Here is a 14264-nt window from a genome sequence, read left to right on the forward strand (position 1 = left end):
GCTCACAGGCCAAACATAAGCGTTACTTTGGTCACTCAGCTCACGTGACAAACATCCGTTTCTCTCATGACGACAAGTATGTGGTCAGCACTGGAGGAGATGACTGCAGGTACCTACCTGGTTAACCTGGCTCTGATGCCCAGGCCTGGCCTGCACCCCCGCCTACCTCCCCTCAGGTGTCAGCCCTTCCCAGGGACATGGGGGGAGTGGGGAGTGGACAGGAAATTCAGTGAGTTCTTACGAGGACGAGGACTTTCCAAGTATAAGGCATTTAGTCTCTGGGGACTCCCAACCCACACCGTGATGGGCTTATGTCCCCACTAGGGCTGTCCTGGGGTTGTGAGACGCGAAGGGCGTGTGGTGGCTACTCTGAGCATTGCTGGGTGGAGGGACATGTGGGGGAGAGACCCAAGATGGCGGATTTCAGTAGGAGCTGCTGAACAGCCCACGGTGTCCACTGCATATAATCAGGTTAGAATGACCTTGATTCCATAGATCTTTTAACTCATAACTTCCAGCTCATCACTGGAGTTCTTACCCATCACTGGATATTAATCCACAACCAAGAGAGGTTTAAAAATCATATTGAGCCTCAGTCACCTTGAGAAACAAGCACAGCATGTTACCCAGCTTTACACTGGAGATCAGGTGAGGGGGGAGCCATCAGGCCCAGTGCTAGTTAGTAGCAGAAGGAGAACCTCAACCAGCTGTGTCATCTTGTGAGCCAGGGCTGCTACTGACTACCCACTGCTCCGTGCAGAACAGGCCCATTGCTTTGTGAGGCAGGACTCCTCTTGCAGTGTTTAGAAGGACCCCTACCAGCCTGCTCTGGAGATGACATCAGCCTCCTCAGCATTTCCGAGGCAGCTCTCTTCTGTCCCTCCACGTTTCTCATTTGGAGTGTAGAGGGGCAGGACAGGGTCATTCTAAGTCACTTAGCTTCTCCACATCTAATGTAGCTGAGGGGCTTTACTGAAACATGAATATTGGTTTCTTTTCAGCCCAAGCAAAACCCTTGGGACGACCAAGAAGACATGCATGCATTCCAGATGTTTTCTAGTTGTCTGAGTGTGTGGAAAAGGCACCTGTAGGGAATTTCAACCCACTTCCTTCCCAAAAGCTTTGTGTGGGAAATGGCCCCAAGGATGCTTTCTGATGGCCTGCCCGGGAGATCTCGTCTGCTGTGCCAGCTGCTTCTGGCACTTAGAGCCCTTGAGATAGTGCTGAGCGCCCTCTCCCTGAGGGGTGCAAACACCCATTTAGAGCAGCACCAAATGGAACAAGCTAGCGACAGGAGACAGAAGCCTAACAGTCACCTGGTGCAGGGGATACGAGGGACTTCTGATGACATGAAAGGCTAGAAGTAACCTTTAAGATGCAGGGCCCCCAGGCCTCTGCAGCCACGGGAGCCTGCTGTGATCCCTGGCTCTGTGCTGAGCACTCCAAAGGGCTCGCCTACTCGAGTGGAGATGATAAAACCTTTTCAATAGTAACAAGAGAGATAGTGCAGAGTCAAGCTGCCAAAAGTCCTCCCGTTCAGAACACACACTCGGGCTGTTCTGAAAGAGCCATACCAAATGAAGAACAGTAGACCTTTTTAAAAAAGCATTAGACCTTTCATTGGTGGCAAAATCCCTGGTTTGTTGTTTGAATTTGAAATTGAAATGTTCAATGCATCACCTGAGTTTTTATTCTGGAGCACTTGGCAAAATGTGTGTTTGTCACTTGACACAGTATGATGTCCAGCCATGCAAAATGACTGATCTGCTTTTTCAGTGTGTTTGTGTGGCGATGTCTCTAAGTGCCAGAATCCTCTTACTGCTGCCACTACCAGCCAGCAACCACAGAGGCAGCGAGCGGGCGCCTCCTTGCCCCCCGCTGCTGGGAACCGCCTACAGCGGGCAGGCCGCACAAGCTCCATGTGCTAGTGAAGCGGGGTGGCTGCTCCCATCGTCCGGAATCTCCGAAACTGTGATGCCAAGACGGGAGGTCAGTTCTCAGATGTTAAGACTGCTTGCCTGTTCCTGAGACTAAAATCTATTGTACTAAGTACACAGACAAAGAAATCCTATCTGATAATGTAGCCCACTGACAAAATTTAAAGCCTCAGTTACCCTAATCTATATGTAGCTTTTAATTTGCATCAAAACTTTTACAAAAGATGTTTTGCTATTATGTTTCTATATACTTTAAAAATGTTCATTTTTACAAACAAGGAAGTTGAACAGGACAGCTTAAGTTAGGTTCACCGAAATACTAGAAACATTGATAGCCTCTGTTCTCCACATTTAGCTTTCAAAACCAAATGAGCCATGTATAAACAAGTTGAGAAAACTTAATTTTTTAATGTTTCATTTGCAGAGTTTTATATCCATTAAGTGCCTTTGAAAGCTTCCAGTTGTGTGGGCTGCTGTCTCACCTCCCACAAATTGTCTCCTTTCTTCACATGGTGCTAAAATGTCAAAACTGAGGAGGGCTACAGGACCCTTAGCAGATTCCTGGGCTGTCACCCGTGTCATGTGTTTAGGTCAAGGCTTCCTAAATTAAAGACATCAGATCAGTTACCTCCTTGGGAAACAGTGGCTACTTGAAGGTGAGCCACAAAGAAACTCCCAATTTCAGGAGCGGGGGGGGGGGGTGCGGGTGGATGGGAAGACTAGGTTTTCACTATATTGAGTGCCAAACCCACAGCCTCCAAAACATTTCAAATAAAACAAACCTCTACTACAAAATAGAAGGGGGGGGGGGGAGATCAGGTGGCTCCATGAGGATGAGCTGATTTATCTTGTCAAATCCAAAATGGTAACAAATGAGGTGACCTGAGGCTGCATTGGGTTTACCGCTCCCAGAGTGGGATGGGCTTGACTCCAGTAGACTTTAGGCTTGAGGTAGACTATGTATAAGGTCAAGTCTGGATTTTAAGAAAATCTCTGCAGAACAGATTCCTAAGCCCAAGCAATAGATCTGATAAATCAAGATACAAAGCAAAACGGCAGAATGTGACTCGGCCAACACCAAGCAGAAGTACCCTAAACCACCTCAGTCGTACTTTACACCTGGCCTCCCGCTGACCCCAGGAGGGGCTGAGGGCACACCCTGGGAGGAAGGCTGGGGAGGGGCTGTGACTCTGAGCACATCTATACTGCTTAGTCCTTGCAGTCAGTGAACTAAAGAATTCGGGATCTTGAGTTACTGGCTATTTGTAGTTGTCAGTTTAGAGGAAAGGTGAAATGAAGCATTTTCAGTTAAATAGATTAACATTTGCCACAGAAGTGCTTCAGCATTCTAAATGGATGAGATTACTCATTAAGCTATTTTTATATGCCAATTTTATTAATGCCTTACATTAATCCACTGATAGGTTGTTGGGCCCACAGTTAGTCCCTCTGCAGTCCTAATTGTTTCCTGTAACCATGTGATGCTGAGTGATAACCATGATACACTGTACCACTGACCTTTCATACTGATCAGATGTTGCATTGAAATAACCATGTGGAAGAACAATAAACTGATCAATGATGGTATGTACAACTGTATGTAAAGAGCAATAGTGTCTGTGTCAAAACTTCTTAAATCTGGTTTATAAACATTTATATGGTATGATTTTATGTATGTTCATTAATCCTGCACCGTATTTATTCTACTCTATGTTAAAATATTGGTGCATGAACTTATTTTTGGTTATCAAAGTATAAAAAATATAATTTAAAAACATTTTCGCAAACATGTTCTGTTTCCAAAGTAAATGCAGCTGCACTCTGAGCTTAAAACCTTTCTGCAAGTACAAGCCACCAGACTGGTGGAAGCAGTCTACCCTTTTTGTATGCTTTTAATCTGCAGCAGGTTCATGAAACCAAAATACCGAGCATTAAGTCTATAAGCTTTATTGGTACTTTGCTTTTACAGTTCACAATGCATTCCACAGATTTAGTTCAGTACAGCTTAAACCACAATTGTATAAATCGGCATTTTATAATTTCTTGCATAACAATGTTTGATATTTGCAAACAACATTTTTGGAAGCATTAGATTCAGTCCAGAGTTTGTGACAAAAATAACTACAGTAAGTCTGTGCGATGAAGTTTATGTTGAGTTCTATTTGCATGGCATCATTTCGTGTTGAAAACAGATGGTAGTGCTCCTAGGAATATGTTCTTTTTCTAGCTTATGTGCTTTGGAACTACACACATAAAACCAATGACTGAAATATCAAGCACGGTGGGGCAGCTGGAAGGTAAAGGTCTAAGCTTTGTGAAACACTATATATAGATATATATATAATCTCTATTTACTTATATTGGCAATTAATATAACAGTAAAATTCACAATACACCTAGAACATCCCAGAAAGGCAAGCTTTTTCACGCCTGCTTTGGTGGCATGATCTCGTCTAAACATACCATTTCAAAAAATCTGCATCAGTCTACACAGACCATACACAGTGCACAAACTGTGAAAAGGGTTATTTTTTTTTCAGCTCCACTTTCTCTGCAATTCCCCAAATACAGCAAGACTACCTGCAACAACGTGTAATATACAGCCTTCTCAGCTCTTTTCTTACTCACCAGTGCCTCATATAGGAAAAACAAATATGATTACGGTTTAAATCCATACATAGCAGCTCACAATACTTAAGATGATGAACACATGGCAGTCAAGACAGGTCATTTTTCTTTAGACACTGCTTTGCTAAAAATAAAGATCTGTGAAACTGCACTGCAATGTCAAGGATTCCTTCTTCCCTGACCCTCCCCCATGGAATCAAATGAATATCCCCTTTAAAGATAAACACTTATTATTTCAGGCTTTCTCATTCAGCTTTGCGTTTCAATCCAGGAATTTTCGCTTGGATTCTACAAATGAAGAGGAGGAGGAAAAGGTCAATGTAAATATTTTGAAATTGCTTTCTGCTTCTTAAACTTCTGTCCTTCATTAACCAGTCGTATATTGCTCAGCTTATACAAGAAATAAAATCCTAAGGCTGTCAAACGACAAGCTATAATTTTGTCACCTTGGCCTCAAATTAGGCTTAAATAAAACCTAGTAAATACATTTAAACAGAAATTAATGATCCAAACATCAGAGAAAAAAATCTAATCTTTTGCAACTGTCACACCTTAGGTATGACTGAAAGTTGCTACTCAATATGAGAATGCTGCACAGTTCTCAAAGTCCAGTACACCTTATCCTTAGTTAAAAAGAAAAAAAGTTGCAGATTTTAAATACTTACTTAGCCATAGCATCTTTAACATTCTTATTTGCAAGCCCTAGATAATGATCTATTTGTGCCTGAAAGAGGTAGAAAGAAGCTGTTAGACTCTTACTAGCCATTACTATTTCCAACACAGCAAAGGCTTAAGAAAACATCACATTTCTCTTTTTTTTTAAGGCTTTGGAAACTAGTACTGATATATTTCAAAGTTCCATATAAGACAGTGATCTCTGTGTTCTGAAATCTTCAATTAAATTACCTGATGCCGTTCATAAATAACAGGAACACTGAAGAGTGAAATCAGAGCTGAAAAAGGAAATACACAACCTTTTAAATAGACTGGTATGATTTAGGGAACACACACTACAAAGCCATCAAACTGGCAGCACTCTGATGAGAGCCAGGAGTGTTCCTAATGCATGAAGACATACACAAGGATCTCCTATAAACACCTGGTGGGGAGCCACTGCAGAGCAATGAATTAACCAAGGGAGGCTGCAGGAATCATTCCTGGCTTCAGATCACATCACAGACTATAAAATACAGGCATCCTGGTTGGTGAGATTCACAACTGACTGCACCATCAAATGGGGCCACCCTTGATCTGGTTTATCACTGTTAGTTTGAGTAGTCTTTAGGAACTAGTTTCCATACACAGGATCAGTTTCAGCAATTTAAAGAGCTCACAACCTCTAATGTACATTCTTTTTCCTACAATGTAAAAATATTCTCTACTAAAATGTCTCAGCTCCTTGCACACCATTTTTTCCTATAATTTTTCATTCCAGTGGTTTTGTAGACTTACCCAAAATCAGTAGTGTCAGACCATTGAACAAGGCACCAACATAGGTAAATACCCACATCAACACTGCAAACTATAAGAAAACAACAGCCAATTAAAAACAAAACTCAAGTTTCTTAATTAACCTTTCAAATAAAGTGTCCCATCGAAATGCCAAACTACTAAAGGCATATTCCTTGGAGATGTGGTAAAATAATACAGATATTTTACTTCTAAGTCACCAATCTCAACTCAGGAATTTCAGAATTCTTATTAAAACAATTAACAGATTTGACTCATTTTCTCTGGACTATACTACCAATTGTTGCTTCTGTTTTCTCTGAGATCAGAAAACACACCAAAGGTACGCCTTACCCTCCAGCTCTTATATAGTAGTTTTTAAATGGGAAGACTGGAAAGGTATTATGAGAATTAGCTGTTAAAACTGATTTTAAAGATCTAACGAGCTAAGTGATTCAAGATCTTTACAAGCTGAATACAGACATTAAAATCTCAGACATAAGCAATAATGGAGCAGGGAGACATAATCAGGCAGACCAGGTTTCAGGTACCAAAAACATCACCTCTAGCATTTTATTAAGGATCAGAGGCACTGTCTCTCCAGTGATACATGTTTTAACAGCCAATGAGGCCTCCTAGGAATGAAGATGCCTCAGACTTTTACACATATTAAATTGACCATTATTCTTTTAGCCACTGCCTTTAACAAACCCTAATATACTTCTTAATATATTAACAAACACTAACATAACATTAATACAATTCTTACCATATTAGTGCCAGGCACAGTTTTAAATGCTTTACAAATATACACTCATTTATTCCTAACAACTTTAGGAAGTAGGCCCTGTTATTACCACAGCCAATGCAGACAAAAAAAGTTTTATAACTTGCCTAAGTTCAGATTATACTGTCATGTTTTACTGTCCCCTCCAGTGACTGGGACTGCAGTGAACTGACCAAACTTTCCCACTTCAGTAATCTTAGTCTCAAAATCTGGGAATTTTTTTCTTTTTTAAATCATCAAATATGGCAGTTTGGGAAAGGCCTTGTTTCTAAAAACTGATTTCATTTTGAGAAGTTCTTTATTTCCTCTCCATACTTTAGTTTACTCATGAATGGTTGGAAAAGAGAGTTTCAAAGTTTTCTTCCAGTTCTAAAATTTGGTGACATCGTAAAGACCCAATGACATTTTTCAAAGCAGTTCCTGAATACTTAGAAACACAAAGTCAGTTTGGTTTTTATTAAATATTCATCATCAGCAGTTCCTTCACTTCTTATTATAAGCCTTCATGTGTCCGGCAATCACTCTGCCCTATTTAGTAGGTCACAAACATCACTAAGATGCCACCATCTACAGCAATTATTTAGGTTCCAGTAACACAGTATAAATGACAAAGAGGAGAGGAGAAAGGAGTTAGCGCCTCCATCATCTAAAGCACGGAGCAGCAAACTTCTGTACATAGACAGTTGGATAATATATGAAAGATAGTAAGATAATAAACATTTTCAGTTTTGTGGGCCACAAGGGATCTCTGTCACATATTCTTTGAATATTATCCTTTAAAAACCATTCTTAGCTCTCAGGCTGTACAAAAACAGGTCATGCACCAGACAGACAGCTTGCTGACCCTTAATTTAAAGCATATCTTTGTTCATGTATTCATTCATTTAACAGAATCTTACTGAGTGCCTACTATAAGCTGGGTACTGAGTAATTAAGGTGTTCAAACTCAAGTGAGTATAGTTACTGCAGGTTAGAAGACACTTTGCATTCCTCTGCCAACTGTCAGTTCTACAAATAGCAGCACTCTGGTTACCTACAAACAAATGTAATGTTCAAGTGAGCAATGTCAAGCATTCTTAGTATCTATCAATTGAAAATCAAAACTTAAATGCTGCCCTGCTTTTAGCAACTGCTGTGGAACCACTGGTAGAAATGTCTGAAGCATGACTTAGCAAGCCTCCTCCCTCTCACATAATTTTACAGACTCCTTTTGCAGAAGCTAAATATAACTTCTGCACTTGAGCAAGTTTACCATAGAGCAACAGAGATGTTTTCATCCATCACCATCCACAAGTCTAAAGGGAAAAAAGTCAACCTTCTACATTTTAGAAGAAATTGCTTTAGCAATAAAGATACCCTTACCATGACAGAATTCAGAAACTAACACATAAGCCAAAAATACTTCCTAATTTGGTCATTAAGTCACCAACAAGGCTGCACTCCAAATCCACAGAGAGCCCAAGACTTCACACCTAGGGGCTCAAATGTCACCAGGCTTGCCTCTTGGAGCGCATTCTTCCTCAAAGTCAGGCTATTCAGAGGCAAAGAGAGGACCAGAGGGAGGCTTCACGTGTCTGTGGGACCAGGCAGGTGACAGAAATGCATGAAGGAGCCTGGGTGAGGACTGATACAAGGAGGCACCCACAATCCAGCTCCACAGACTGCGGCCGAGCAAGTATTCCAGGCTAATGTTTTCAAATTTTCCCATTTTTAAGAGAGAAACCAGAAATTCACATTTTTATGTGCTATCACAGAATTTTTAAACGTTGCAGCTAAGTTTGGAGAAAATTTAACACTTCAGGGGCCCAAAACAAAAATGTTGGGTAAGAGTTTCCAGAGAACGCACCATCAGAAGAGAAAGGGGTGAGTCAGGAACCAGCACGTAGCAACTGCACGATCACTCGAACTGCTGTATAACAACAGCAACTAACAAATTTTTGAACATACGTTAGGTCAGTTACCCTCATTACATACAACCCCCAAAGTTAAACTGTTATTATCCCCACAGAAGAGAAAACCAAGACACAGAAAGACTAAGCAAGTTGCCAGACCAAAGGTAACAATGATCTCAGGTTTATTTGACTCCACAATCTCTGCTCTGCTACACGGTAAAACCACCTACAGAGTCACCATTTATGGTGCGTGCTATTATAAAGAGGCAGGAAAAAGGTCAATAAGCACTTTAAACCTACAAATTCTATGGTATTCCAAGGTAAATATGTAGCAACCTTGCAGCCAATGCGTATTAACTGTGGAAATCAAAGGCTCATCTCTCTTTGGGCAGTAATGAGACTGGAGGAAAGAGGGCCAAAGTACAATGAAAGTCTAATAAATACTTATTTGAAGAGGGCAAGGACCTGGTCTTGTTTGTCTTCTGTCCAAGGGAAAAGGGAATTAAATTTAAGTGTGTATCACGTACATTTCTCATTGAAAAGCTCTGCAGATTTTTTATTAGATGATGTCTCCACTGGGATGGGGGCATTTTCTAAGGAAAATGGGGGGAGGGTGCTTCACAGAATTTCAGAAATTGCTTTGGCAACTGTGACATTTTCAAGCTTTTCTCCTACATTTTTTAACCACTGGAAATTACTTGACTTTTGACATACTTGGCCTCATTCATGAATACACTTTGACTGTCTCTACATTTCCCCAGCCCATTTCCTGTGAGCCAAAAAAACCAGAAAGGAAACTGTCAAAATGTGTATGTTAATAAATGCCTAAGACCTGAGGACCAGATTTTAATGTTCTTTGGGGTCAGCTATTTCTGGAGTTCAGGCCCTTTTTGCTCACATTCAGATTTCAGACTTAATTCTGGAATACTATGTTTACCTGATGTTCAGATGTTCAGACAACTATAGCTAGAAATTTTCTTACAATTTTAAGATATTTCCACTGACAGTTAAAGAACTACTGTCATAAAGAATCCAGTCTTCATCATCAAAAAGCCCTATGACAGAAAGATAAGAACACCCCTGGTTTTTGAATCTAGCATATAAAATTATTAGACTTTTTCTTGGGATTTGAGGTTTTAAAAGGCAGAAGCCCCTAAAATAAAGATAAGAACCTTACTCAAGAAGTCCCAAAGCTGAACCCAGTGGAGACAGTCATATGCTTCTCTTTTATAATGAAGGGGGTGGGCCAGTGTGAGTAGGGGAAAAACTATAGCCCAGGGATTACAGCTCAAAGCCACAACTTTTAAAAACAGTGATTCTCCAGGCAGTGTCCTTAGAAAAATTAAATCACACTTTCAGAGGATGGGACTCTCACTCCTTCCCCTTCCCAAGTATCAGTATCTATTACAGTTCCCCAGTGGTCCCAGTGTACAGCCAAGACTGAGAACCACTGTTTTAAAACAAGATCCCTTACACAAAAGGTCAGTCACAGAAACATAGTTAAACCTTAACCAGGTGCTTTAAATTTGTTCAACTGTCTTATATTAGTTTTCTGGCGGTAATGAGTGTTATTTAAACAAGGTTGACAAATATCACTAGGTAAAATAAAGTTATCCAGCCTCTTTCTGACTTCTCAGAGACCAATAAATATACAATAGGCTCTCCAAGAAAAGTACACATGTACAGCTTTCACAGCCTAATTTAACGATAGAGTATCTTTCCTTTACTTCCCTTTCGTTCATTCATTCTCCCCTCCCTTGGATCTGGCACTCCATGGAATAAACCCACTTTAAAACAAATCCTGAGGACTGGTCAGAACATCTGGCTGTGGTAAAATTTTGTACTACTGTTTGAAATAAGTTCTACTGAATGGAATTAGAAATATTTTGTCAGTGATTTCCCCTTAAAATTTGACTAGAATTAATCCTTTGGAAAATGGATTGTTGTTCAGTCTATGGACACTTGAAATCTTTTCTAGGATTTAGAAACTTGCAGTTAATTGCAAAGGAGCAGAACAAAAGGAACGATTACAGCTGACCTCTGAACAACACCATTTGAACTACACAGGTCCACTTGTCAGCAGATTTTTTCAGTAGTGAATACTATAGTACAAAATTCCTGGCTAGTTGAATCCATGAATATGGAACCATGGATACCGGAGGAATTGCAAATACAGAGCAACTTCGGTTAAGGAGGAACTGTGGATATGGAGAGCCAACTGAAGTTACAGGTGGATTTTCAACAGCAAGGTGGGCTGGCACTTCTAACCCCCATGTTGTTCAAGGGTCAACTGTACACAGGAATTTAAAAGAAGAAATCTGCAGAACATATTTTTATTTGTCCAAGTCAACCACCAAAAGGAGACCTAGACTAGGCACAATGATAACCACCATCTCATGTGAAATCTTTTCCAACAAGCCTGTGAACCTTGGGGTTCGGTTAGTTCTTTGATCACATTTGATAGAACAGCTTCTCCCTGACATTACCCCCCCAAAAAAAAGACAGACAGCAAGGAGAAGAAAAGTTTCATATGCTAAGAATAGTGACTCTAAAATTTTCAATTTCTGAGAAAGAAGGTTTCAAATAGAAGCAGTGGTACAAATGACAAATGCTGGAGGCTGTGGGGAAAAGGGAACCCTCCTACACTGCTGGTGGGAATGCAGTTTGGTGCAGCCACTGTGGAAAACAGTATGGAGATAACTCAAAAGACTAGGAATAGACTCACCATATGACCCAGGAATCCTGCTCCTGGGCATCTATCCAGAAGGAACCCTACTTCAAAATGACACCTGCACCCCAATGTTCATAGCAGCACTATTTACAATAGCCAAGACATGGAAACAGCCTAACCATCTATCAACAGATGACTGGATAAAGAAGATGTGGTATATTTATACAATGGAATACCATTCAGCCATAAAAAACAACACAACGCCATTTGCAGCAACATGGATTTCCCTGGAGAATGTCATTCTAAGTGAAGTAAGCCAGAAAGAGAAAGAAAAATACCATATGAGATCGCTCATATGTGGAATCTAAAAAGAACATAAATACAAAACAGAAACAGACTCATAGACATAGAATACAAACTTGTGGTTGCCAAGGGGACGGGAGATGGGAAGGGATAGACTGAGAGTTCAAAATTTGTAGATACAGACAGGCATATGCAGAATAGATAAAACAAGATTACCCTGTATAGCACAGGGAAATATATACAAGATCTTGTGGTAGCTCACAGCGAAAAAAATGTGACAATGAATATATTTATGTTCATGTATCACTGAAAAATCGTGCTCTACACTGGAATTTGACACAACATTGTAAAATGACTATAACTCAATTAAAAAATGTTAAAAAAAAAAAAAAGTAGTGGTAATTATGACCCAGAATCTAGAAATGTAGATTATATAAATTTGAGGGCATGAAACACTTATAAAGACAGTGAGTTATAGAGAACTCTCTTTCAAATTTTAAAAAGTTATTATTTTAAACAAGCCACCAAGCTTGATACAATGTTTATTTTCTAAATGAAATGAATTTATAAATGAGACTAATTTCCACTGCATTTTCCTGAAATCATGGTAGTTTCCATATTCCTAGCTATGAGCCATATAAAATAAAAGTAATCCCAGTAAAAAGCTGGTTCTTACAAATTTCTAAAAAACACTTTTAACAAGATCACAAATGGGGCTATTTATTAGCAAACTTTCCACAAATTTAAAATCTGAATATTAGGAAATAAAATCAGTTTAACAGAGCAAAATGATTTTTTCTTTAAATTGAAAAAGTGAAAAAAAAAGGAGTTGAAAAAACCATTTTTGCTTGCTTTAGGGAGGGAGAATATGATTCTCCTACAAACTGTTGTGGCTAAAAGGAAAAAAGTAACAGAAGGAAAATAATTTTCTTTTAAAAAGTGCTCTCTATATAGACAAAAACTGGGGGGTATAAGAGTGGTAAATGCTCAAGGAACATGTCTAGAAAAGGAATACTATTAGGTCATTTTCATAAAGAGCCAAACGTGTTGTTTTTTTCTCAGCTTTTTTTCAATAAGACATTAAGCAAGTATCCTGTGTTTCTCTGCAAATGGAATTTATACTGCTCATACACAATGACATAAGAAAAGGTTTAACTCAAGTCCCCCCCATGTAGCACAAACACAGTTTATCAAGGAAGACCCTGCAGGTATATTATCAGAGGGTGCACATGAATTACCAAGGGCTTTGTATCTATCACCTTTGTAAGTTTTATGGTTTTTTGTTACTCCTTAAGGAGAAAAAGTAGTAAACCATACTTTTAATGCAAGTCTTTTTTTCTGATTAAGAGACAAAGACTGTTTTAAAATATAAGAAAATTTCATAAAAGCAAAGTGTTCCAGAAAGTAATCTATCTCATTATGTGCCACTTCCCATTACTTTCAAATTAGCAAAGTCACTCAAGGCAAGAATCTACCAAGTTCACTTTCTCTCATTTATGCTAGCTTCCTCACAAATAACGTAATTGTTAAAAAAAAAAAAAAATCCAATGTAATTTTCAAAAGAAATTTTTAAAATAAGATTACACAGCAAAAAGAAATTCTTTATCTCATAAAAGTAAATGTCCTCATATTCTATTTTCAAATATCTGTGCAAATCAGACTTAAAGGGCTTTTTAAAGTATTTAATCAGGCCTCCTCTGACATTTTCTTGCTCCTCTAGCCTTTGCAAATATTTCCACACCTACATAACTGTCTACACATAGGACTGTGTACAGATGACAGTAAACTCTGTAAGAACAAGTAAGTTTTCTTTTCATTAAAGACAGGGGGAATCTTTAAACTCCAAATTGTAAAAACTGGAACACAATGAATGATTCCCACATCAATTTGTTTTTGTTTTTAAACAGATCTCTTCAAAAATGCCTCTTAAGAAAAATACTGAACTATAGACATACACAGCTGCCTTAACTGCTATACTATGCAAACATGAAGGATGACTTTTAGTTTATATCTGTTGCAGTTTTTATTAAGTCTATAAAAACAGTGACTCCTCTATCAAGTTTCATGATTTTGTTTGAAGTCACACCCTATTCCCAACAATTTGACTGCTAAATTCAGAGATGGCCCTTTGCTGTCTGAAGCTCTGTATCACTATTTCTAGTGTTTCTTCTCAATCAATTCTCACCCACAAAACCCTTCATCTTAAACTGCATTAGGACCTCCCCATCAATAATTTTTCACACATGTTCTACCCCAGCAGTCAATCTATATATTGCAAATATCACTTCAATGCATAGGAACTGGTTTCTTCTAGGACCCCTGTGTACAAGATTCTACTTCATTTACTCCAAAATACCATTTGTTCCTTTTTGAAATTAATCAAACCATCCCAAATGACATAACCATGATCTTTTTATTTACAGACTGACATCAGATAATTTCAAAGCACTACTACAGAATAAATCACTAAATACAAGGACACTACACAGAAGAGATAAGTAATAAAAGGAAACTACCATTAATGTTATTAGTAAGTAACTGAGGTTCCAAGTCTTAAACTGAGAGAAGCACACAGCTGAAAATATTTACTGGCCTAT

General features: G+C 39.0%; 2 protein-coding genes across 6 annotated transcripts in view; one reads left to right on the forward strand and one right to left on the reverse strand.

Moving 5' to 3' along the window:
• EML6 (EMAP like 6) overlaps positions 1-3493 on the forward strand; it is a 216021-nt gene extending 212528 nt beyond the window's left edge. Inside the window, exons 41-42 of the mRNA XM_074341150.1 lie at positions 9-109; positions 1777-3493. Coding sequence (XP_074197251.1) covers positions 9-109; positions 1777-1801 — 126 coding nt within the window. The 3' untranslated portion in view covers positions 1802-3493. The remainder of the gene's footprint in view (positions 1-8; positions 110-1776) is intronic.
• A 375-nt stretch (positions 3494-3868) lies between these two features.
• Positions 3869-14264, reverse strand: part of RTN4 (reticulon 4) — a 71928-nt gene continuing 61532 nt past the window's right edge. For all 5 annotated transcript variants that reach the window (XM_045514349.2, XM_074341144.1, XM_074341145.1 and 2 more), the window contains 4 exons: positions 6018-6087; positions 5472-5518; positions 5231-5289; positions 3869-4853 (listed from right to left, as the gene is read on the reverse strand). In XM_045514349.2, the coding sequence (XP_045370305.2) occupies positions 4811-4853; positions 5231-5289; positions 5472-5518; positions 6018-6087 (219 nt within the window). In that variant the 3' untranslated portion in view covers positions 3869-4810. The remainder of the gene's footprint in view (positions 4854-5230; positions 5290-5471; positions 5519-6017; positions 6088-14264) is intronic.

This window comes from Camelus bactrianus, chromosome 15 (genome assembly GCF_048773025.1).
Source record: "Camelus bactrianus isolate YW-2024 breed Bactrian camel chromosome 15, ASM4877302v1, whole genome shotgun sequence".
Classification (NCBI taxonomy): Eukaryota; Metazoa; Chordata; class Mammalia; order Artiodactyla; family Camelidae; genus Camelus; species Camelus bactrianus.